This window comes from Perna viridis, chromosome 5 (genome assembly GCF_037379345.1).
Source record: "Perna viridis isolate PV_CMFRI_1.1 ecotype Kerala chromosome 5, ASM3737934v1, whole genome shotgun sequence".
Lineage (NCBI taxonomy): Eukaryota > Metazoa > Mollusca > Bivalvia > Mytilida > Mytilidae > Perna > Perna viridis.
Window position 1 is genome coordinate 43,926,463 of NC_142449.1, and position 26,892 is coordinate 43,953,354.

The following is a 26,892-nucleotide window of genomic DNA, read 5'->3' on the forward strand; positions in this document are numbered from 1 at the left end:
GTCGATACTACAAGCAATGGCATAACGTATGAGTTGTGAAATCTCCATACGCAGATGCCGAAGGGAAGTTGCTACAGATGAAAGGAAAGTTGACAATACTGAATGAAAAGTCATCGCGTTTGTCGTAAAGTTCGGCCAATAGTTTCCTTTTACCATCGAACTCTAAGTGTAGGTCAAGATTTTAGGCTGACTTCAGAGTGTCTGTGGTATCCTTTGCCTCAAGTTCTTTGAGGTAGATGGGATGTATAAAATCCCTGAAACTAGGATTGTTTATTTAACGATAATACGTCATCTATACAGCGGAAACTGAGATCAAAGGACCTGGCTAAACGATGTTCCTTCCCTTGGATTAGAACAGCTATTAAATCATTCCGACCGTTTGTTGAAAAACGCGTCCACCATATTGGACAAATACATAATAAAAAAATTACAGCGTTTAAAAACATTTTCTTTGGCATATGGTATTTGGAAGATGATTTGGAATCGGTTTTTTTGGGTTTTTTTGTTTTTTGTTTTTTGTTGTTTTTTTTTGGGGGGGGGGGGGTGTTTTGTTTTTTTTTTTTTTTGTTTTTTTTTTTTTTTTTTTTTTTTTTTTTTTTTTTTTTTTTTAACAAAGTATGAAGAATCTCTACAAAAAAACAGCATTTCTGTATCTAGGATTGAGAATTTCTAGAAGACCCTTCGATTTTTTTAGGATCCACATTGAATTAATACCACTACGAGAGTAAGGATTGGAGAACATCTTTTACAGCTGTGAGTGTAGAAGTTTTGGTGGCACATTTTGCAGATCCATCTATGTAGCGCTGTTTGTTTGGATTCTTGTGGAATTCCGAATCCAGTACATATACGGTAGATCACAATCATCGTCTTTGGTAGGCAGACCAAAAGAGGATAATACAGATGTATGGTTTTCCACCTAGGAAAGTGTGGAAGCAGTAAATATCTAATTACTGACGTTATTTTCTTTGTCTACCTCTGATAATAAACATTGGATGTAATGTGTTCTGCAGACAAAAACAATGTTGTTTTGGGCTTTGTCTGCTGGTATAACAACCTATTTGTCATGTACAGTAGACAATGTTTTTGCTACATCAGGATCTTTGACAACTGATGTAGCATTGACACTCATTGACCTACTTAAAACTTTCATACGTTTCAAAGTAAAAACCTCACAGCCTTTACCCACTCTGACAGCGGATCAATATAACGAGAATAGGTATGGTGTATATATCAAAGAGACAACAACCCCATCGGGGTGAAAATGTCAGCCCAAGGCCACCAATGGGTTTTCAATGAACAATGAGGAAACCCTTACACCACAGTGCAGGCTGCAGCTGGTCCCAAAACACCATTATACACAGGTACAACGAAAGAGTAGGCCCAATATACTCATGTAACATAAAAAAAAACAAACTAAAGGTGAAAACGAAACAAGACATCCAGAGGCCGGAAATTCCTTTCTTGGGATAGGCGCAAACAATGCGCAAGGGTTAAGGTACTTTGGTGTGATCACAACCCTCCTCCTTTAAAATCTGGCGACTATGGAAAAATAATGCCCATTTAAACACACCTTAAAATCAATTCAAAAAGGTCCGAGTACCTTGTTACAAATGAAATAAAGAAACTGAATATAAATTACACAAATGTATAAATTAAGGACTACTAGCATTTAACTGACATGCCAGCTCCAAACTAGTTTAGACCTACAAATGTCCCCATCGTATGTCGAATTAATCACAATTCTTCCTATGCGGGGTTGAGAATCACGGTACATCACAGTCATAAAATAAGGACACAACCCATGGCATGCCTAAACTGCTTTTAAATATAGCGCTTTAATTTCTATATAAAGATCCTGCGAGGAAACCAATGTTAATAGGTAAAAAATAATATCTTCAACGATTTGAAAACAATATCATAACTATATTCCTTACAAATGAAACTATTCAACAGTTTAGCTAACTTAATTATCGAGTTTGTCGTGCTTTGTGTAGAATATTACATGTAAAACAAAGGGTGTGAGGTATCTGCACGTATTAATCCTATACAAGTACATCTGTGAGTTTCTTATATCGGTTGAAAAAATTGTGAATGTTTGTACCTGGATGTAATAATTGCTTGGTTATATAAAGATTACTTTCGTAAATATCCGAAACATTGTTACAAATACGAGCAAATCGAACCAATCGTGATACATAAACGCCATATGATAGTGACAAGAGGATGTCAACATATAAGAACTGATAGTTGACAATTGGGAATGAAAAATCATCCCTTTTACCGTAAAATTTAGTTTTAAGTTTATTATTATCGATATGAATACTTAGATCAAGATACGGACATTCTTAATTATCAATATTTGCTTTATTCAAAGATAAAAAAAACTTATCTAAAAGAATTCGAACAAATATATTCACATCCCGATTTATTAAATGACCATTTGATAAGATATGTGAATTTTTGTTTTATGAGATTATGTGGAAGCATAGAGTATAAAGTTGAAAGGTCAAAACTTTGAACAGATTCAAAAGATCCCACATGGGCATTAATTTATTGAGCAATTTAAACGAGGTTTTCATAAATTTTGTTACAAAAATTAATAATCGGTATTGAGCGCACTAGTAAAATGGAAAGAGCAATGAATTGAAGAGGAAATGAATCTATATCTATAAGGTGATTTGTGAAGTTTCGATATCGATTTATTTTTGAAATACGGGGGAATGGTGTTCGAGACGTTTTTGTGAAGGAGAATGTTAGCAAAATTAAATTGCATCTATATCTTTGTAGACAAATGATCGTTGTTCTTTCTCTTGACCTAAATCATGTTAATATTATCTTAATGTGCCGCCTGAGTGACTCAGTGGTCTTGTGGCACAAACTCCGAACTGCATGCAGCCAGCTCTCTAAGAAAATGCAAGAATCTTACAAAAGTCGGGAAAAGTGAATGATTTTTACGCGACGCTATACGATTGTCAAACGACGTTTGATTTGAATAATGTCCGAGAATATCGAATGGGCTGTCTGCAGAAGTAGTAAGAGAGGAAATGAACGGTTTTAAAGTTCTCATGTAGCATGTAGGAGAATGATTAACAACTCAGTCTGGTTGACTCGGATTCATCAGAACAAAATATCCAAAAGTGTTGGCCAGCCCGTTTGTGGACTGTTGTGTCTGTGAGCTTACACAAAAAATATCCGGACTAGTACAAAGCAGGATGTGGTGTGTCTTTCTATCTTAATCGAAATGACAGAAACAAACATTCGTTTTTTTTTTTTTTTTTTTTTTTTTGTTTTTTGTTTTTTTTTTCACTTTTGTTAAAATCGTTACCATAACGTTTTAACTCATATAACAAGCCAGTGTTTGTAATTTGAATATTTTACTATAGAATTCAAGTTCACATAGTGTTTTAAATTTGTTCAACCGAATATTACTTTATGAAAATCATTAGTTTAGAAACTTCCGTTGTAAGTTGAAGTAATCATAATAAAATGAAATCAACGATATAGCCATGAATAGCATGGTTCTTACGTTCTAATTTGTAGGTGATTGTTTTATGTGGTAATAAAAAAATATTGATATTGGTGGGAACATCGGCTTATTTACCTGTATTTTGCGTTTAATCTATTCACAAAAGAACCATTTCTAACAAGAAAAAAATCCAGATTAAAATGTGAGTATGCATTCGTTATTTAATTTGGATATTTTTTAATTTGTTCTAAATTTCAACCAATCATTATAACTGTTTGTTTATTGTTTGAAAGGTCTTATATAAGCAGGGTAAGTATCTCGTCCGGTTCATTCAAGTTTATTGTGAGAATTTATCAATTTATCCCACTGATAATGCTTCGGATTTTTTTCTCTTTTTTGTTCATATTTAGAAGCAAATTTACAGAAGAATATTGAGAAGTTGTCAATACATGGAAATGTTTGTATTTTTTACATCTTAGCCTCTTAATTGAACGTATGAATAAACACTAGTTTTAAGTGACACAACCTTATGAAGGGTAACAACAAAATCACCGAACTAATTAAATCTAGGAAGTAGTCAAAATGAATTATCTAAAAGGAAATTCCGTATAACAAATGGCAATATTAGGAAATACTGGAACGTTGGATTCCGAGCGACTACAGACATCGTCTTGGTTTCCCTAAGCACTTTTTTTTCGGTGTGTGCTTTCAAAATTGATAAGTAACCTGCATTATTACGAGAATATTATTTTGCATATAGCTTACTGAATTGATATATTTGGGGCTTTTTTAGAAAATAAAAGATGTTTATTTCTGTTATCAAGTTTCTAAATTATAACAGGACATCAAATGGTGTGAGCAGTTATGACGGGTTGAGCACAGTATTCTTATTTTTGTGTTTTCATCCTCCAAATTATTTAACTTTTGGAAACGTAATCGTTGATCACAATGGTAAGTGCAAATTAGTACCTTCTCCTATAAAGGCAGTTCCATAATTGAATATCTTGAATGTAACGTTTGCATGCCTAGAAACTCTTGACAAAATTTCTGAACCGTCCCCAGTGGTAAAAATATAACTTGGTAACGGAATAGTAAAGATGAGTTCATAAATGTGCAGTTTGCGAATCGGGTTGACTTAATTGGCATTTGTAAATAAATATTTCAAACTCGTCAGTCTAAACCCTGTGACATCCTACAACGTACGAAGATTGTAACTTTTCGGGTAGCAACTATGCTGCCGTTGAACGGAGTTAAACTTAGTCAAAAACGTTTTGCATTTTGCAACTACATAGAAAATTATACTTAGAACAAATTCAGTCAAACATCTCAACGCAAAAATAGACGTCACAAAATTTCCCGCTAAATGGAATTTTTTGATCATTTTCCACGATTTTATCCGTAGTCTTGTGAATACCATCAAAGCAGATGAAACAGTAGTATATGCTGCTTTAGGCGACAATGTGACCATGAGGTGCAGATTTCTGGAGAATGCAACTGAAGGAACCAAAAGATGGCGTATAAGAATCGATGTTATAGTTGCTAGTGGTGATCGGAAAGTTCACCAAAATTACGGCAGATTTAAAATCAAACATGACGTTGAAGGAAAAGTATTTGATCTGTTGATCATCAATTTGATGGAGATTGATATCGGAACCTACATATGTGACATGCAAACGAACTTTGAAATACAGGAACAAAACGTTATTTTGAAAAGTAGGGTCTATACATGTGTAAAATGGATTTTTTTCTATGTTTTTTTTTGTAATATCATCCTTTGTCGAGCAAAAGTTCTTATTTTTTCAGATTGCTATCTTAAATAAGCAGTAAAAAATAAGTACTGATAATATAATTCATTTTAAACAAATTATGCATAAAAATTCATCCTAAGATGACTTATTGAAAGCTAAAACATTACAAAAAACAATGCTATTTCGTCTTGCAAGACTTTCAAACCATATTTACATGAATAATTTGTCATACTTTAAGCCACATATTTTTTATTTATTTTTAGAACGAAAGCATACTAAAAGTAAGTAAGATTTTCGAATTAATTTCATGTTTCTTCTAGTTATCAGTTTCGATCCTGTCAATACTTCTGCACAGTAATTCAATTAAGCAAACAAATGTCATGACTTTCAATTAATATCTGTACTTGCAGTTATATATCATAATACCGAAGCGAGAATAATGGGACAATTCAAGTGAAAATCAACGTGACTAGAACGTAAAAACAAGAAAGGGGGTCGACAATCAACAGGAAGATGAATTGTCATTACAAAATTACGCGAAGTATAATTGCTTCCGTAAATAAAGACATTATGTTTATTTTTTAGGTTCATTTTCCCGGAAGAACTTAATTTTTCTCCCATTAGGATGTGGTTTAATGGTAATTACTTCAGCTTAATCAGTCGGATGCAAAATGTTCCTACATGGATTTCGCAAGATAGGTAAAGTTCGAGGTGAAGGAAAAGAAGAGAGCAGACATCGGGCAACGGAAGATGGCAACAGTTTGGAGGAAATGCAAAGGTCGTAGGTAAAGGAGAGAATGGGTACGTGTATGATTATCCGAGAAAAAAACGAAACACAAGCAATGACTAGTTGTAAAATAGACCTCTGTGCTGACAGACAGACCTACAGACTCCGATCATATCAGGAAGTAGAAGATGGCAACAGTTTTGATGAAACTTTTGCGTATTCAGATCAAAGCGCAAATGTCATTGAGAAAGAAGAGAATGCGTACGTGTACGATTGTCCAAGAAAAGAAAAAATCCAAGCAACATCTTATTGTAAAAGGGACTTCTCTGCTGACGAACGGACGTCCGGACTACGATCGAATCTGATTATAATGAATCCTATTAACCACTATGATCATCCGACAACTAATTTACATTAGGACAGTCCGCAGAAATTTTCCGAATCATATCGTTTTTCTTAGCAAGGGTAGTACATGTAACAAGGAATACCATTTGCGTGGAATATGATAACAATCAAACAATCAAATGGAGTTCATTTTTCTTAAGGAGCGGTCATATGAATAAATCACATGAAAATCTCGTCCAAATAATGTGTTCAGATTACCAATTTTTCAGGACTTCCGAGGTTCAGCGCCATCGGCGTTTTGATTTCCTGAGTAACCTGTCAAAGATTCTTCTGTTAACATGCTAATTCGGAAATAGAAGACTTGGAACTTACCTTTTTGTGTGTGTGTGTGTGTGTGTATTATGCTCACATTTTCACACAGAAACCATTTACAGAGCATAGGGATGCTTTTATACATCAATACATAAGAATGGGCCACAAAATGATAGATTTTCTTATGTGAAATGAGATTGTTAAACTGAATGGGAAGAAGTGAACGTCTCCTTCTACTGAATAATTATATAAAAATATAAACATGCCAAAATTATAGTTTATTAATTTCTGCAATCAAAGTATCATTTAAATACATCAGAAAAAAAATGAATTAACAAAAATTATTTTATATGGCATAATGGAATTTCAGTATGAAGGACAGGAGGAGTTCCAAAACTTCAGTGAAAAAAAGCACATTATTTATATTGATATATCAACTTTCCACAAATAAGCCATTCATGGTTAACTGTAAACTTAGAACATTTAGAACATGAGTTGCAATCTCAACTTAACTTGGTATTTTATCCAAATATAATTAACTATCAATGCAAATTAAATTCAGATTTTGAAATGGTAAAGATGATTCATGTTGTATGAAAAAATGCCTTAATGCTTTTTCATACACATAACACCTAAAGAATTATGCTTTTTGATCTACATACACCATATTTTTATATTTTTATGTAGTTTAAGTCCTTACTGCATAAAAATCTGTCTTAAAAGAAAAAAAAACATACATTCAACTCCCCAAAACTACTCAACCATAGTCAATAATATCAACCATATCAAGAACAATAACTCTTACAAAATGCAAACTTCACATACAATCTATAAAATTTTTATCATAAATGAGCAACTATCAAACAAAACCTGGTTATCTGATCTCAAACAGTTTATGTATAAAACAAGTAATGGGTTCTTTACATGCATAAATCATCTCATAACTATATAACAGGCAACTAAAGTGTCAGTCTATGTAAGGATCGGGCAGTGGGTGAAACAGAGTATTAAAAAAAAAACACAATTTTGAAGTTTAATTCGACAATTTGCACCATAAGAACCTTGGAAAACAGACCAGATTTTCCATATCAATTTGGAAAAATAAAAGTTATAATTTCATTGAATTGCACTGAAAATGAACAGTTAACTCTGTCAAAAATTTCATTTTTTTAACATTCTATTGAAAAAATTCTGAGCAAATACAGTGATGCAGAGATCAAGTAATGAGCCAAGCCTTTCCAAATAGAGAATCAGTGAGTAAAATCATATTGACTTTGTGAGATTGGTGGGGTTTTGACTTGCATGTTTCTGACTTTTATCATTTTGCCTGATTCTTACAAAAACTTAAAACTTTCGTCAGTGATTAGATATAACATAAGGCATTTTGATTTTAACATTACCAAAAGAAAGTTTTAAATAAATGACCTACTTGTGAATTTTTTCTATTTAAAGAGCTGAATTCTAATATCCTTTTGAATCTTGTTTAAAGGTTCTTTTAAAAAAAACAAAAATAAAATAAAAAACAAATTACTTCTGGAAGGTTCTACTTAATACTTCTAGTAAATAATTTCCCTAGTTTTTCTCAAAGATGAATGACCCTGATTGAACATACTTTAGAAATTTAAAGTAAAAACACAGTCACAGGTCACCAAACTTGATTTTGAGATAATTGATCCTTATTGAAGCTAAAATTCAAGTAGAAATCTTTGTAAGAATCATGCAAATTCTAAAATATGTGATGTGCCTCAAAAAAGGATACACATCTTTATTTTTGTTATTCAGTTGCTTTATAGGTCTATATGATGAAATGTATAATTATTGATTCCAATCGGTCTGCTCTTAGAAGATAATTTACATTGAAAATCCAATAGTTTCTATTGTATTTTAGTGTCATTTATAGAGTTATCTCCTTTGATTTTGAATCCTACAGTGCACTCTATATATTTTTTTATCTCCAAAGAGCATGGGTTATATGCTTTTCAACCATGAATCACATTTTGCATGATTCTTACCTGGAGTGCTACTTAACAACATAAATATGGATTCTGTAGGGAATTTTCAATATTTTGCAAATTTCTAAGAAACTGGTACATAAAATTTATTATAACTTCATACAAAGAACACTAAACTGACATTTTTTTTTACATATCAAAACAAAATTTGGGGGGGGGGGGGTCATCAAAATCTTTATCTTGCAAAAATTCCCTATACATTTGAATAGAACATTTTCATGCAAATTATCTCCCTTTTGAAAGAATTTTTCTCCCAATTATCTCCCCTTGAAAGAGTCTTTTTAAAAATAATGTTTTTAATTTAACCGTTAAATTTTTTACATTAAAAATCAAATACAATTCAAACAAATTGAAAACATTCCACAATTAGAATAATCTATCAAGTTTTCTTTACTCTCATATCATGACTGATCAAGACATTTATCGCTAAGGTGGTTCAGGATATTTCCCAATATCTGGCACTAAATCAACAAACTTTCTAACAAAAAAAGGGGTTTCTTCCTCTTAACATCCCAGAACTCGATTTTCCACTGCATAATAAACAAAAGAAAATTAACATTTAATTGACAGGTCATAAAGTGAAAAACTGAAGTATGCCCTTTTCATCCATTTTTCCACAGAAAGGTAAAATGAAAAAAAATTATAAAATAAAAACAACTACAAAACAGTATCTACTGACTAGACCCAGTTTACTCCGACTAGGTTCATTGGCAATGCTGGCTAACAACAATTTTCTATCTTTTTACAATGTTTCAAAAGAAAATCTATCATTTAAAGAATTGGCTTCTAACCTACACAATACACATCAATTTATTAACAAGAAAAAAACTTCCCCAGCCAACCTAATTTTCTAAATAATAAAACTTTTCCAACCAAACCACTTAAGAAAAGTAAATGAATCAGAATACATTTGCAAAGTTTCCTTTGAATCAATCAAATCATGAACAGATCAAAAAGTTATTTCTGTTTATTGTATAGTAATTGATTTCACTCCCACAATGTCAGAACATTACAACCCAACATACATTTTTAAGAAAACGTAAGTTTGTGCTCTCTTATGAAAAATTTCATGGAAACAAAGGTCATCATGTGCCCCCTATAGCTCAGGTCTTCAATGGCAGCCTCTTAATACAGTGTTAACAGCATGGTAGACCTAGGGTAAGGGAAATAACTCATGAAATCAGTGATATGTTTGTATCATATCCAATTTCACCAAAACCTCTCAAGCTTTCATTTGAAACAGAATAAAATGAATCCAAGTTAATAAGATGCTTACATAAGATTGATGTAAAATGCTGAATACAACGTTCCAATGATTTTTAAGAGTTGTATCCCTTACCTTAGATCTACCTCCTTAATTAATTTTTTTCAGGAACACTTCAGATAATATATGGGTAAAAAGAAACTATATATCACACACCTAAAAAAACAACAGTTAACAAACAACAAGGATTCACAAAAAGTTATCACAATATTTCATTCAAGGCACAATTTAAAAGCACTAAATCAGGAAATTAGAAAGTAGATCTCAGATTATTGAGGTTTACATTTAAGTTCGCTAACATTTAAAGTTTACGTCCATTGTATTCATAACATGAAGTTGCATGTGTTGTTGTGCAAGGTATATCCCCACTCATACAAAAAGTGAATATCACACTAAAACAAAAAATGCTGACAACTTATAAATGTATGCCTTATCTATATAAAGCCACATACCAAATTTGAGATCAATCCATCAACTAAGAGCTGAAATAACTGTGATGAAAATTAGACTGACTGATCGACAAGTTGATTCCAATATGCCACTCACTTGTTGTGGGGGTGGGGTGTTCATTTGTAATAAGTTCCTTCTTCACAAATCTCATTTTTAACAATAGAGTTTACTTTCTGCTCCAAAGTTGACAAGGTAAATAGCATTTACTAACTAAAACTTAAACAGAAATAATAGCACTAATAAAAATTAAGCTTTATGATAGAATAACAGATTTTCTGAAGGTTAAATCAGGAAACCAGGAAAATAATTTGCCTGACACTTCTTAACTATTGAAAATTATAAAAACTATACAGACAATCGTCTTAATTGTACAAAAATATCAACATGAATTTAACAAATCAGAAACTTTCACTTTGATTTACAAACATGATTTATTTTCTACATTCAAACTTAAAAAAGGAACAAAGTACAAAACCTGACTACAAAATCTCCAGGTAATGAAGCAAACAGAAATTTCATTCATAGAATATTAAACCATACAATAGTAACTAAATACAGTGAAACCTTACTAAACCAACCTTGAAATTAGGGATATGCTTACATTATATTCAATGCAAGAATGAAATAAATCTAAGTTACTTTGATGCTTAGATGAGATTGAAGTAAAATGTTTTACACAAATGTTCCAATGATTTGTAAGATTTTCTTGCATTAACCACTTAATTTTACCTGATATCCACCAGAAATAACCATCAAAGTGTTTGTAAAATTTGCCTTTTTCAGATATTGATAGGTCAAATTTAGCTGAAATACACTTAAGAAAAATGGTGGGAAAATTTTCATGCACTCTTTCCCTATATAAGCAGTAAAAAAAATATCTACTTTACAATTAAGGTAACCTTGCAATAACAACAAATGCTTTGTATGTATTAAAATGATATAGACAATAGCTGCATTAAAGAACATGATTTTTTCATGAAACCAACAATTGATCACAATATCAAAAATTCTTATGAACACATTAGTTATAATGTAAATTTAGAAATTATTACAATTTTGTTATGCACTTATTGCAAATTAGTTGTTATTGCAAAAATAAAGTTTAACCAACAAACATTTGTCCATAAATAACAAAATTTTTGTGCAGTATGTTTCCCAACACAAATAACTGCTTTGATATTAATGCACAGGATAACATCTGAATTTACATTATCTTAAAACATCTATACTGCAAGGCAAAACAGAAGATGTGACTTTTGAAGAAAATACAATTCATTTTCAACATCATTGGCACATGCATAACACAGCAGTCTTGTTAAAAGGTATGGAAAATATTCACTCCTAGATTTATAGCCAGCCAATCAATGTTGTTTTTTAAAGGTATTTGCCAATAGTTGTGTTAGATAATAAAAGGGGGGATATGTTTAAATTTCTTTTCTCCACATAAAGAAGCACACCTTTTCTAAGCTTGGAGATTGGGGAAAAAAAATCTTTCTTTTTTTTTTTTTTTTTTTCACTTTAAAACAGAAGAAATTTCCCCAATCTAATCATTTTGCTCCATTTTCAGTTCTTTAGTATTTAAAATTGCCTTTGCATTTTAAAATACCAATGAAGATATATTATTGAAAATTTAGATAAAAAAAATGATGCAGCTTAATCCAAAGAAATAAGTCAACTTGGCCTTCAACATCATAATTCTTAACCTTTGACAAAGAACTCCTCGAAAATATACAACCAAGTTTCCAATTTAAAAGAAAGAACTACTCAAAAATATAACCAGGTTTACAATTTAAAAGAAAGAATTACTTGAAAATATACAATTTAAGAGAAGTCCCTCCATCCTTTTTTCAAAGCAAATGAAGGTATAAGAGACGAAGATAAACATTTTTTCCTTAATTTATTTCCTCCTAGGATATTTCGCCACAGGAGTGCCTCCTTTTCCAGGAGTTGACTGGTTAGGAGTGGAGCCACCAATAGGAGTTCCAGAGTAAGTTTTAGGCGTTCCCAGATTCTGCCTTGCCATATGAGTAGGTGTACCAAGGGTCTGTTTTAGAGGTGTTGAAGACTTACTGGGCGTTGATGGAGTAGATTCCATCTGAAAGAAAGAAGATAATATTGTATTGGCATGATATTTACAAAATTAATTTTATGGATAAAAATGTTCAAAGTCTGATACGTAATTAAGAATCCGTGCGCATTTTTTTAAATGTAGTGGTAGAAATGAGCAAAAAAAAAACTATAAAGTTAATCTTGCATAATAAACTGATACATAAATTAGAAAATTAAGACCACTTAAATGATTATATGAATGTCTTCTCTATCTCAATTTACATTGGCTGTTTATAATGATAACATGAATAAGTACAAAAATCAAATTTTTGAAAAAATAAAAACAAACAAAAACATTCAAAAAAGTTATCTGTGCAAGCAGGAATGTTTATCAGTAGGGGTAAGGAAGATATTCAGCTCTTATTTGTAGTATATAGGGTTGTCAGCAGTACAATGTCAGGGGTGGATCCAGGAATTTTGAAAATGGGGGGGGGGGGGGGGTCAAGGCTTTTATTTGCTCATATTTTAAAAAAATTTTACAAATTAACATAAAGTCGCTAGGTATACCCCCATTTGTACAGGAAGTTGATATTTGACAGCAACCAAAACTATTACAGCATATGTCCCATCTGTATAAAGCAATATGCCAAATTTGAAAACAATCCATCCAGTTGGAGCCGAGATTTTTGTGTGATGAACATTTTGATGAACAGATAGACAGAAAAGGTGATAATAACATATCACCCACTTGTTATTATTAAAACCATCAATCAGATACATGTGTATGGAGACATTCTTATATGCAGGATTAATACTCAAATTGTGTAAGACCTCGTGCTCTGAAGTCCACAACATTTACAAGTTGGCTATGCCTCATCCATAAAGTTACAGCTAAGCTATGACAACTAAACTTAGAAATCTACAACATGCAATACAATGCTAACATTCACCTGATTAGGGACTTGGACGGAAAGTCCTAGATTTTGTTGTCTGAAATCAAATGGTACCAAAAAATTTAAAAAGTTGTTAGTAAATAAATGTGAATAAAAGGATTTCAATTAAAACAACAACAAAAATTAAAATCCGAAAGATTTTTGAAGGACATTATGAAAATGCTAATTAAACTAACAATATTATGATAAGAAAAACAATATGATTTGATTTTTTTTAATTTTACATTCTAAATTTTATAAATTACATGTACATGCAATACCAAGGCAGCTAAAAGCAAACGCAAGATAGATATTGTATCAAACCATACTGACTTTTATTAATTTATTTAAATAGAAAAGTTTATTTTTAAATGTATTATTGAAATCCTTCATATGTATAATTGTAAACAAAAATTTAAAAAAAAGTTATATATGTTGCTATGGTGATACTGTTAGTTCCATTAAAAACTGATAAATTATATTATATGATTTTCAAGTCTGATGATAAAGGAAATATGAAAACTACCACATAGAAACATTTGTAAATTCTGAATTCATTTTACTCTTATGAAAATATTGATTTTTCTTTAAATCTGCAACTTTATCACTATGTTTTCCCTACGACTGTTCAGGAGATTGTAAGATAATGTATAAAGCAATAATGCAATCATAATTAGCTGAAAACAATTAAAGTTTAGTACAATTACTTATTCTTTAATTCTTTTATTTCTTCTATTGTGATTCTAATTTGTTTAGTTTTAATTTTGAATGTTTAAGTTCACGTAGAAAAAGCTATTTTAACATGCGCTCTGATAGCTGGGTTTAGGCTAGCAGTGTCATGAAGGGGTTAATAAATGTAGATTTTTAGGGGCAGTTGCAAATTGGTGAAGAAGTATCAATTTCAAAAACCCCGTAGTATTTATTTTGATATCAAACCATTTAAATATAAAATTAGCTGGTTACATGAATTTTTTAGGTAAAAGTAGTTTGCAAAAATAATTCGCAAACATTTGTTCAATAAAAAGGCTTAAATTTTCTTGGAATCAAGTTCACAGACCTACGTTTTCTAATTAAAATTCCTAAGTATGTGCATCCAACATCACCTGTGAGAAATAATTGGAAAATCTTGGGACCAAAAATATTAGGGATGATCTACCTTATTGATTCAAAACAAATTTAGCCAAAGAACATCAAAGATAATCCAAAGTCTTAGTTTGTATGTGCAGTTCAGCATGATGCTATCTAAATATCTAAAATAATGTTAATCTAATTCTTAATCATACCTCCACATCGCCAGATTCAATCTTTTTACTGGCCTGTCCTAACTCAACACTTCTGACTCGCTGTGCGAAATTTAAGCTACAAATTGTTTCCCCTACATTCTTCTCCACAGGAGCAACCTGGACTATCATTAAAGTTTTACTATCACCACCTGTGGAGAAAAGTCATCGATACCATGACATAACAACATCATACAATTTGACAATTTTGTGTTCTTTTTGTAATTTTGGCACATCTACACATTCAATTTTAATTCTACAAATTTCCATATTGATATTTATCTTAAGGGAAAATTTATATCTTTTTTTCAGAGAATTGTTCAAACTGGTCTAATTCTTTTTGCAATTCATCAAAAAATGTGATTATAAAAGCATGAATATAACTGTCAATCAGTGGTTGTTTTTTTTTCTTTCTTTCTTCCATTTGTTTCAAAACTTTGTTACAATAATCACATTATATTGCACTCATTTTGTTTTAATTTCTCCTTTTCTAATCGATTTCAAGCAGGAAATCATGTGATTGGGATAAAAATGTCCGAGGGAAGGTGGTAATTTGCAAAAAAAAATATTGCATGACTTTCAAATAAATTGAAATAGTAAAATGGTCTGCATTTACAGGTTAATTCTTAGCAATAAATATTAATATTGGAAGTAGATGATTTCTTGAATATTCCCAGTATTAAAATCAAGATCTTTTAAAAACTACTTTACCTAAACAATCCTGGAGCAGGTAAGTCAGCTTAGAGTTTCGGTACGGGACAAAATTGTGTTTAGCTCTAAGAGCATGTATAACATCTCCCAGACAGGACAAGGACTTGTTGATGTTCTGTGCTTCTTTCAGTCGAGTACCATCTGCCCCAGATTTACTCACTCTCTCAGAACCAGCTAAGTCTACCAAGTTCAGTTTTCCTGAAGAGATGGTAAAAAAGATAAGAGTTAAAAGTTAGTATTAAAAATAGACAGTAGCACATCTTTGGTCTAAAACTGGCAATTCCACTTATACTCCACATCGACTTATAGGTAGAAAAATAATTTATCTGATGTAAATACCTCTTAATTTTGATTTGAATTTCCCATCAACCCACAGAGATTGAATTTGAGAAAAATTTCAATTAGCTAAATTTAGCAAGTACCAAATTCCACTCACTCAGTCTTAATTCTTTGTCCCTGGATTACATTCTTTTGATAACCACTATAACCTTGGTTCCCTTGATTACTCTTTCAGTTATTGCTTACCTTCTCTTACATGACTTATAAAATTTGCAGAAACCCACAAGCAAACTTTAGCAAGTGGAAATAACTGCACCTTAAAAAATTAAATTTTATCTGGCATTTAGCAAGTATTTTCCCTTAAATTCAATCACTGTCCTAAAATTCAAAATAGAAAAATGTGAAGTAGACAATAAATGATAGACAAGCATACAGCCATAAATGAATCTTTTGTTATTCTAAAATATTTGGTGATTGAATAAGCAGTGACTGAGAAAACTGTAACATAAAAGGTTAATAAAAGGTAAATAAGACAGACAAACTGGTAGACGGACGGACAGATGTAGGTTTTCCAAACAAAGGAATAGAGTCAATCCTGTGATAATTTTCTATAATGGAAAAAATTAAAAGGTGGATCAAAAATACCTCATCTTCAAATTTTTTTTCAAAGTGTGATAGACAATCGCACTGATGCCAAGCATTTTTTTGAGCGAACATCACATTCATGTAGGATACAAAAGATGTCCATGCCTCCAATATGGTGAACACAATATACATGATCATCTACATGTATTTTATGGTTCACAAAATTGTCTTAAATGTAAAAAGTATCAGTGAATTATTTCTTTAATATGATCCTGAAACCAACAATTTGAAATGAGGTGATTAGACAAGTAGTGGCTGAGAAAACTGTAAGATAAAAGATTTAGACAGACAAACTGGTAGACAGACATACAGATATACACCCTGATTACTATATACTGCCAGTTTTCAAAGCTGTAGTGTAAATATTATTTATATCATACCTGTTGTTTTAGAATTGGTTGTTCTATTAACCCCTGTCACTGTTACACACAGCAGGGCATGTGATCGTGATGAATGTTCATTCATGTTTGTAGTGGCTGTAGCTCTATTTTTCTGTCCAATGGCAAACACCTGAAATCATCAATACAAACACCATTTAAACTTGTCTTAAACAACATGCTAGATTAACCACACACAAAAAAAAAGAATCATATCTAAGGATTTTTTTTTGTATTTTGATGTACTTTAAACTGGTGTAATCAGATAAGCTGACTAATCAAATAAAATTCAAAGGACAAAGACACTTGACAAAATTGTGGAACTTGGACAAACAGAATTTGCATATGAGGTATAAATGTTCCTGCTAAAAACTGTATCTAACATACAACAAGATATGGTAGGAATTCTATGTGTACAATACCGATTACCTTCACCTGACATATCACCAAAAAATGAGAAACAGATTCTTCCACTTTACCTCATTGACATCATCAACTGTGCTAACTTCAACAAAAGATAGACCAGGAACATATAATCCTCCATCTGGATTCATCTTAACTTCCATTTTATAGGATGGATCATCACTGAGAAGATCTCTATAAGAAAAAGTTAAAGGCCCTTTGTGAGTAGGTTCACACATCTACTGTTGCTTAAAAGAAAAGTCACAGTTTTCTGAAACAGTTTCTGAGAAGCTGTAAACATTATAACTGAAATTGCATTTCATTAATGAGGTCTACGATTAAAAACATCATATCAGAGATCAGGTCAACATCTATAAATTGCATTTTCTTTTTATCCAAAACAGCTATTTATTGGCAAGGGCATAATGCTGTCATGAAACTGAAAATAAAATAAATTTTAAAGGCCATGATCAAGAGTATCATTAACATCCCTTCCTGCCTAATTTGACTCAATGGAACATAAGTTTCGGGTGTAGCACCTTGTTAGTATGGCATGCCATACCTGAAATTCTTGTAAAAATTTTTTTAAAATAGAGTGTTTTACAACTGCCCCCAGAACCACCTGGCAAGGCGTCATTCTCGCCCTATAATCCAGATATGGATACTATGCCTCTGTGATATCTGAGTACTATTTAACACAAAAAAATAACATTAGTTAAATTCTATGGCATATCAGTGAAAGCATGACAGTAAATGAGTTATTTGGTACCTGATCATCTCATTGTATATCTCCATCACACTAACAGTTATGGTGTAGCTCCAGTCGCCTCCCTTTGATGCAGTTTCAGAGAATAATTCCTTCAATGCTCTTTGGTTTATTCCTGGATCACTTGGAGGGCCCTAAAACAGTCATGTTCTAGTTTTATTCATTAACCAATAATTCACAGAACCAAAAATGTTCTAAAAAAATGAATAAATAAATTGATTCCTTGTCTCCATCTACCCTAGACCTGACACTAACCCTACCGATGCAGTTTTAAGTGGAGTACAGGTAGCTCATTTACTTTTGTTTTTTGTTTTTTTGTACATGTTATTTTGGTTAGTTCATGTTTTTTGTTGTGCCTGTCTGTTCCCTATGTCTAGTTTTTATCCTTGGATTATATTCTTTTGATTTCTGCTCGAATCTTGGTCCTCTTGATTACTCTTTAAAAAGGACAGACAGATCAAATACTTGATACAAACTTTAAAATTTTCAAAACATGGAACATGTTTAGATCTTAAAACATACCTCCATTGTAAATGTTTTCCCAGATCCTGTTTGACCATAGGCAAATATACACACATTGTATCCATCAATACAAGAAGTCACTAACGCTTTCACCTCATCAAAGACCTAAAATTTTAGTTTAAAAAAAAAATAAAATATGGCACTGTGTAACTTAACATCCAGCTTAAACTATTCAATATTTCATTTGATTTTCAGGTTTACCTTGTATACAATTATTAAATCATCAACATTCAATCCTAACCATTATGTATTTTTATTTTTTTGTATTTTTCATGTACAGGCTTTTTGCCTTCAACAGCCTCCTTGATTTTTTTTCCTACTATGTAAATTCTTTGTTGTTCCTTTTATAAACAAAGGTGGCTACTAATGCTATGTATACAGTTTCAAAGAACTTATGCTTACTAAATGAGGGTCTCAAAGAGAGACATTACATACATGTTAGTGAAACCTTTGTGATTATCAATATAAGATGAAAATACTGGTTTGTCAGATTATATCACCAAGTAAACATCCTCAAGAAATTATTTTGTGAGAAAATGGTCCAATTTAACACTATGATAAATTCTGAAAAAAAAATGTGTTTATCCTTTTGTCATTTTATGCAATATTTCTCTTTCCCCAATTTGTCTGAATGTCTATGTATTGATTCTTCATCAAGTTCACGAGAAAATAAATTTATGAAGTACTTTGACAAAAATTCATTTCAATGCTTCCATTTTAGCACTTTTAAATTCCAAGATGAGAATCACATGGTTATTTCTTTCCTCATCAAATACACTTATGCCTCATCAATACCTTATTCTGTATACTACTCTGGGTGAAACCATACAGATTTTAAACGTTTGTACCCTACACTTGCCAGCCTAGCCTTGTAGACTGCATGTTTGTCCCCAGCCCTCTCCATTTTTAACTTTACTTCATTTCCATGTTCATGTATCATCCATACCTCATCCTGCGTGCTACTCTGGGTGAAAACTTTATCCATTTCAAATGTCTGTGTCCTTGCCTTGTTGGCTATATAGACAAGACCATCATCATCTCTATCATAATCTATCACATCATTGGCCATGGTGCCAGCTCCATCTTCTTTTATCTTAGGTCTCACTCGACAAAACACTCGAATGTTACCTATAAGTGTAAGAAAACATTAAAATATTACCTAGAAATGCAAGCACAACACTAGAATGTTACCTGGAAGCGAAAACACAATGCTTTAATGTTACCTGGAAATGAAAGCACAATAAAATGTTACCTGAAAATGAAACCACAGCAGTGGAATGTTACCTGGAAATGAAAGTAACACTAGAATGCTACCTGGAAATGGAAGCAGAACACTAAAATGTTATTTAATGTGAAGGTAGAAAGGCATTGACAGTTTAATCTGAAATCTGGCTAGTCCTTAATCGACAGGTAATGCCGAATGAGTGTCCCTTGCTGTATAGGAGTATTACAATGTAATAATAATAGGATAATTAATTGGAAAAAGTGAAAAAACCAAACTATTATCATAAGTGCCAAAGAACGCCTAGATTTAACAAGTATGTAGGACTTGTTCCACACAAGAATTAAATCTTCACGTGTTCTTGACACAAGTGGTCATATTTTGATTATTCATGATAACTAACTGATTATCTTTATAGATTTATTATATAGATTATCTTCATAATTTATAAATATTTTCAATATGACTTATACATTCTGTGATTGGCGGATTGATATCAAAGTTGTGACATTTTGGTGGGAGAAAGTTGGAGAGCGAAATAGCTGAATTTATTTCACAGCATGAATTATCGAAATTTATTACACTGGAAACATTCGATAAAACACTGCTATCTATATAATATTATTCTATTTTTTTCTGTGTAACACAAGTTCAGACCAATATCAAATCATGTAAAATCATACATATCAATAATAAGAAAAGTAATATCTCATTGTTTTGCAGATTTATCAACAATTACGTTTTTCGTTATAACCCTTCAAATAGGCTTCTGGAACAGGGTTATGATGCTACAAGATTGAAGTCATCACTACAGAAGTTTTATGGTCGTCATCATGAACTCGTGGATCATTATGGTGTATCCATCTGCACCATGAAAACTGATTTATTCAATGGGTCATGGTTTTCCTTTCCTGGTTTATCTACCCCGGACTTGACTTTTTATGAGCAACTCGGCAGGTGTTTCTAGACAAGCAGAGGACACTTACCCTACCGGTGCACCTGGTCCATGATACCAGTTTTAAGTGGAGTCGAGTTGCTCATTTGCTTTTGTTACTTTGTATGTATGATTTTAGTTACTTTATGTTCTTTGTTGCGTATGTCTGTTTTCCATGTCTGTCTTTGTATGTATGTTTTACATGTCTGGTCTTTGTATGTCTGTTTTACATGTCGGGTCTTTTGATAACCGCTATAACCTTGGTTCCCTTGATTACTCTTTCAAGTACAATAATGTGACATTCATAGTTATAAATCATAATGACTGTTGGCTTTTTAGGGATCCAGACTCTTCCTAATAGATTTAGACTCAGATGTACCTAGCTCGATCAAAATCTATATTAGACAAGGATGGAAGGATGAGACATTTTGCCAATTTCTTTGGCTAGGCAATTGGAAAAGCATACCTTTTAGACAGAGATGGAAGAATCGGACATTTTGTCAATTTCTTTGGCTAGGCAATTAGAAAAGTATACCTTTAAGTTCTACTAGTTCGTTATGATATTTCTTTCTAAGATGCATTTCTCTGTGGTACTTCTTTACCAGTTCTTTGTTGTACTCATTAATTTCACTTATGGCTTTTGATGTCTAAAAAATAAAAACAAATCACAACAGTCTCAAGGGGAACTAAAACAATATCAAGTGGCCCTTATACACCTAGTACGTCCATTCATTTTTAACTGTTCTAAATTCTATATTAAAATATAGAAAACTGTAAAACAATTCAATCTAGAAGACAAATTTTCTTCTTTAAAGAATCTGATTTGCCTTTTTTTCCCAAATTTCACAAAGAATCTTAGAGCTATCGTACAACATCGGGCAATTCGATAAAGGAATGGAGGTGTTGCACCATAATATGTATGTCAAATGAGAGGTGTACAAAACAAGACATCTGTGTGCAAATGTACAGAAGTTGATCATTAAATGTTTGTGCCCCGACTTTAGTACAAGGTCAAAATATAAACTGAACTGTCAAACCGGAACTTGTCACACAAGACTGTAATAAAAGGACCCTACCTGCTTTGTGACATCACTGATAGTCATTTTGATCATTTTTGGGAATTGTTTGGCTTGTTTCTCCAGTAATATAAATGATTCCGTCATATTAGAGTACAATGTGCCTAAAACACTGATCCTCTGCCGCATGGCCTCGTATTGTGTCTTTAAAGTTTGCATAGATTGTTGCATCGTGTCCCTCATTGTCTTAACAGCTTCGTCTTTATCTCTGGCAGCTTCTTGTAATGCCACTTCACACTCTGATTCCAAATTTTTGTATTTTTCTTGCCATGATTGCACCTTGAAAACATAATCTTCATGATATTACAAACTTCCCATACTACAGTGTTATCAAATGGTATGTTGAAAAAGGACATTTTTGCATACAAATTTATGGTTAGAAGTAATTTACTACACACAATGTTTTTATTAGTTCTTGGACATTTTTCACTTGCTTTTGGAAGGTTATGTTGATTTGTGGACATCAAAAATGCTGTGTTTACTGAGTTCAAGTTCCTTGGTCAATAATTTGTTGTCATCTAATTTTTTTTTTTTTTTGCTTTCTTTATGTGGACTTCGGAACATTCTCAAACTTCAATCAGTACTATGTTAGATTAAAACTACTTAATCAAAGATGACTAAAATATCACCTGTTATTAACTAAAGTGACATTTTGATTAATGACAGGGTTTCAGCTTTCGCACCTTTTATTACCCATGCTGATATATTGTTGACAAGTTTGAGTTAGTTAGAGTGATTCTCGAGTTAGAGTATTCAAGAAATCCAAGGTTATTTCTATTGTTTACGTAGGAGAAAGATTGGTACTTTGGATTGTGTTAGAGAAATCCTGGCTGTTTGAGCCATCCAAGTTTGAGCAAGTGAAGTTTGATTGTATATACACCCATTTAGGCAATTACAGTAAACAAATTTATTCTTGTGGAAACTTACATGTATAAAGGGATGATTTTATGAGGTCAACAAAGGAGAAATAGGCAAAAGTAAATATAAAGTAAAAAAAAGAGAATTGTAACAGTAAAATCTAGATTGAAATAGTGGAATTCTACTAAACAGAGGGAAAAAAATCAGATCTACTTATTATTGCTTTTCTGGGTATAAATTGGATTTCCCTGTTATATACTTTCCCTTCTAGCTTTTTGCTTCACACAATATGATGGATCAGTTTCCATAATTTTTTTCCTGCTCGTGAAATTAACCTAAAAAAGCAATTGTGAAAATAAATCATTTTTTATGTAACAGACTTAATCCTTATTTCTATCTCACCTCTAATTGTAACTGAGTATTATGTTTTTTTGACTGTCCTAATTTATCATTAGTTTCCTCCAGTTCCAGCTGTACTGCAGTAAGATTTGTTTGTAACGAGTCTCTATCCTTTTGACAAGACAAGTAGACACTCTTCAGTTCCTCAGATTCTACCTCAACTTTCTTTATCTTGGTTATGACCTAAAGTTAAACATTAGTCTTGGCATGAAAGGCAACTAGTTTAAGTACTTCTCTGTCTAACAATCGGGTAAAATAAAGAATATAAACCCAGAGATTTTATTGCATTCCCCAAGTATTTATACCTTATAACCTCCAGAAATAATCATCAAAGTGTTTGTAAACCTATTTCAAATATTGATAGGTCAAATTTAGTGAAATGCACTATGGAAAATGGTGGGAAAATTTCCCCAAACTTTTTCCCTACATAATCAGTCAAAAAATATCTTTGTCACTGATGCTTCAGGACAAATCTTAATAATTTTTCGGTTGTTTCCTAGATGTATTGAGTACATTTTAGTCCTAAAAGACCAAATTGAGATCAATGATGTGCCACCCATTGCCCAATTCTTACACAGAACAGTACTTAAAATTAAATTCATGGGCAAACATTCCAACATAAATTGTTGAACTGGTTGAGGATGTTATGGTGACCTATGTTTTCAAAATAAAATTTCAAAACTATGTTCAATCATGGTCATCTATGAGAGGAACTAGGACAATCTTTATACTAAAAATATTACGCCATTGTTTTTTTATTTTTAGTTTTACGAATCCGCCAACCCTAATTTTTAGCAATTTGGAAAAAAAATCAAATGACCTTCGGTTTTTTTTTTTATTATTTTTTCTGACAGACTCAGTGCTTTGCTGTTTCAAAAAAATAAAAGGCTAAAGGTTATTGGTTATATCTTTAATAGTCTTAATCTTTATTGTGCTTGAAATACATAGCAGTTTTTATGGTAAAAACTATGTTGTTCAAAGTTTGTTTTGAATACTTTGAAGCGAAGCACCCCTGAGCGAAGAGATCTGAAGATAGAGCGGTACTATTTATTTCTCATAGGGCGACAATAGTGAAACATTTGAAATATTCACACCTTTACAACAATGACTGAGCTACAAAATGACTTTTTTCCAGTAATATCTTCATTTCTCTGACTAAAATTGTGATCAAAGTCATAGCAAAACCGTCTCGATCCTTTGTTATTTTAAGCGTCCCATGCAGGTCCGGGTATCAAAAGAATAGGCCTGCAGCAGCGCTAAGCTTGTTGTAAAAGGCGACTAAATAGTGCTCAGAAACCTAGCCAGGGGCTAGGCGCTCTGCCAACAGAGCAACTGGGATGTGTGCCCCAGGTGGTGGAATGGGGTACCCCTGGCATGTTACATGCTGGGGTTGTCAGGCTATAATACGGAAAACCTGACCGCAAACCATAGTGGTGCACCATGTTGGGAAAGATGCCACGTTCCTCGCACGTTAAAGAACCCTGCTGTGGTATTCGGTAGGAGTAGGAATCACTGCGCTCTGCCACAGGAGGCTAAATTGCCTGATCTTACCCATCCCTCCCTTTTTCTAGTGGCAATCAAAATTTGTCGACCCTACTGTCCCTGTGTCCCATCCCTTTTTTCATTTCATCATCATTTCATGTTCATTGTCTGAATATAGCTGAAATATTGCTGCTCGGACGTTAAACCCCAACAACCAATCAATCATTGTTATTTTAAGCAGATGATGTTTGGGGTCAAAGTTCCCCGCTTTTTCTGCGAATGGCACATAAATTTTAAAAATTCATAATATATATATAAAATGGTTTTAAAAAAATATGATGCAATTTTTTAAAAGAATAATAATGTTAGATCCTGGAATTGATAAAACATTTTGGGTGTCAGCACAATTTGTCCAATCACAGTGTCCGGAAGTATTTACTTAAATAGGGTACACAAAAGGCCAACCTAAAATAATGAGAAATAGTAACGTTTTACCTGAACAGCGAGCACAGGAAAGATGCATTCATGGTTCTGCATCGTTGTGTTTGATCCTGGTCTTAGAACAATTAAAAACAAATTTATAAAGACCCAAACTGATTTTACGATAGGCCAGGCTATATCTGACAAATTAGATCCAGATCTATTAATAGAAAAAATATATGGAAATAGTGCTTACATTCATGGACAGGGTACAGTACGATTCGTTCCTCCACAGAAATAGCAACTAATTTGCCTGTGGGATTGATGAGTGAAATGGGGTATAAATAACAATACATTTATTGTTTGAAAAATAATAAAAAGATGTTCAACTCTATTTCTGTTTAATATTTAGAAAAAAGTGGAAAAAAAAGAAGGCAGGTCCTAGAACCTTGTGGGCAGAATATCAACACATTATTTTAAAATGGTTGAAACAATTTCAGACTGAAAAACAACAAAATTTCAAATGCACAAACACAAATTCAACCTATTTTGTCTTAAAACCATATTAAATATGTTCAGAAAAGTATTATCTTTAACAAAATCAAAAAAAAAAAAATTCCAAAATGTCTCTTTTTTTTTTCCTCGTCCTCCTACTCATGACTTTGGTGAAATAATTTCATAAAACTAAAAATTAAAAAACAATGGCCTTAGACATGATCAGATCTACCTAAAATATCCTAGGCCCTTAACTACCAACATGTACACAGATCATATATACATGTAACTACTTAAATCCAATAAAACACATGGCATATACCAATCTGAACATTTATACTAAAATTTTTCAGTAGCAAAGCTGTATATCATACCTCAGGACTTCTTGCTTGCATGGAAATGATTTCTGCCTGTAAGTTTCGGACTTGCTGTGATAAAGTGTGGTTTTCTTTCTTAAGATCCCCAACTTCATCCCTGTGTCTAGCTTGTAATTTGTGCATTTCATTGCTTTTCTTGGCTATTTTCTCATCAAAAATTTTCAGTTCAGAATTAAGTTTGATTAAATCTTCTTTGAGTATTTGCTGTTCCTGTGTGCTATGCCTAAACAGATCAGAAGTTCTGTTATTTTTACGTTTCAAATCATCAATTTCGTCTATGAGTTTTGAATTTTCAGATTGCAACTTTTCTACTTGTTTTTCTGTGTCGGTATGACATGGGCCAGTAGCATCATTTTGATTGACTTTATATGTCTCTAACTCCTCCTCCAACTTTTTATTCCTTTCTTCTAATCTAGCCATAGTCTGTTTCATATCATTTGAGTCAGAATTATCTATCTTTAATATATTGTTACAAGAATAATTTTCCATTTCACTCGTAATAGTTTCCAGTTTGGTGGTAAGAGAGGTCTTTTCTGTTTGAAGTCTTCTGATGTCTTCTATAAGTTTTGCAGATGATGGAGGTTTGTAGGCTCCTGGAGGTATCTGGTTCATATTACCTAAAAATAAAAAAAGAACAATGCTGATCAATAATAAAATCATACTAGCATTCTTTCATTTATTTTTATGTCTGAATTTAGTCTTAATCTTAATTCAAAATATGTAAAATAGCCATTAAAAAGCTGAACTTTTTGTAATAAACAGCTGTGCTTAAGAACATTATAAAGTTAGTCTTCAACTCAAAAAAGAAAAATCAGAAATAAAGGTTAACAAATATGAGCTTCCTCCCATGAAGATTAAACTTGTACCAAAACACAAGACAGAGAATAAATGGAGAAACAGAAGTACAGACAGACTAACCTAATGATGATATACCATTGTATATAAGGAGAATAGATATGGTGAATACGTCAAAAAGACAACAACCCCACCAGGATGAAAAATGTCAGTTCTAGGCCACCCATGGGTTTTCGATGAACGATGAGGAAATCCTCACACCACAGGGCAGGCTGCAGCTGGCCACAAAACAAAATTGTCTCAAAAGAAAACTGTCTCAAAATTGGCATGTAAAAATTACAAGGCAGGAAAATAGTGTAAAAACCAAACATATATTGTAGAAGACTTTTTTTCATTTGAGGAACCAATTGTTTGGAATTTTAATTGTTAAGTCAAACTACAAATTTAAATTCATATTTAAGTCAAAATTTCCAGTAAAAAAATTGTCATGACCTTATATTACCCATGAACTAACAGGTAATACATTTTTCAAAATCTATGAAAATAG

The 26,892-nt window shown here is 32.2% G+C and overlaps 1 protein-coding gene across 7 annotated transcripts in view; it reads right to left on the minus strand.

Annotated features, from left to right (window-relative positions):
• Window positions 1–6,855: 6,855 nt before the first annotated feature.
• The window catches only part of LOC148617847 (kinesin-like protein KIFC3), a 46,182-nt gene continuing 26,145 nt past the window's right edge, over window positions 6,856–26,892 (minus strand). For 6 of the 7 annotated variants that reach the window (XM_088585439.1, XM_088585442.1, XM_088585441.1 and 3 more), the window contains 12 exons: window positions 25,548–26,167; window positions 22,780–22,959; window positions 21,520–21,798; window positions 20,979–21,090; window positions 19,234–19,415; window positions 18,288–18,392; window positions 17,769–17,899; window positions 17,077–17,194; window positions 16,601–16,730; window positions 15,297–15,494; window positions 14,589–14,737; window positions 6,856–12,419 (listed from right to left, as the gene is read on the minus strand). In XM_088585439.1, the coding sequence (XP_088441565.1) occupies window positions 12,222–12,419; window positions 14,589–14,737; window positions 15,297–15,494; window positions 16,601–16,730; window positions 17,077–17,194; window positions 17,769–17,899; window positions 18,288–18,392; window positions 19,234–19,415; window positions 20,979–21,090; window positions 21,520–21,798; window positions 22,780–22,959; window positions 25,548–26,167 (2,402 nt within the window). In that variant the 3' untranslated portion in view covers window positions 6,856–12,221. Of the gene's footprint in view, window positions 12,420–13,323; window positions 13,364–14,588; window positions 14,738–15,296; window positions 15,495–16,600; window positions 16,731–17,076; window positions 17,195–17,768; window positions 17,900–18,287; window positions 18,393–19,233; window positions 19,416–20,978; window positions 21,091–21,519; window positions 21,799–22,779; window positions 22,960–25,547; window positions 26,168–26,892 lie in introns of all 7 variants that reach the window. The other variant, XM_088585445.1, reaches the window with a different exon arrangement.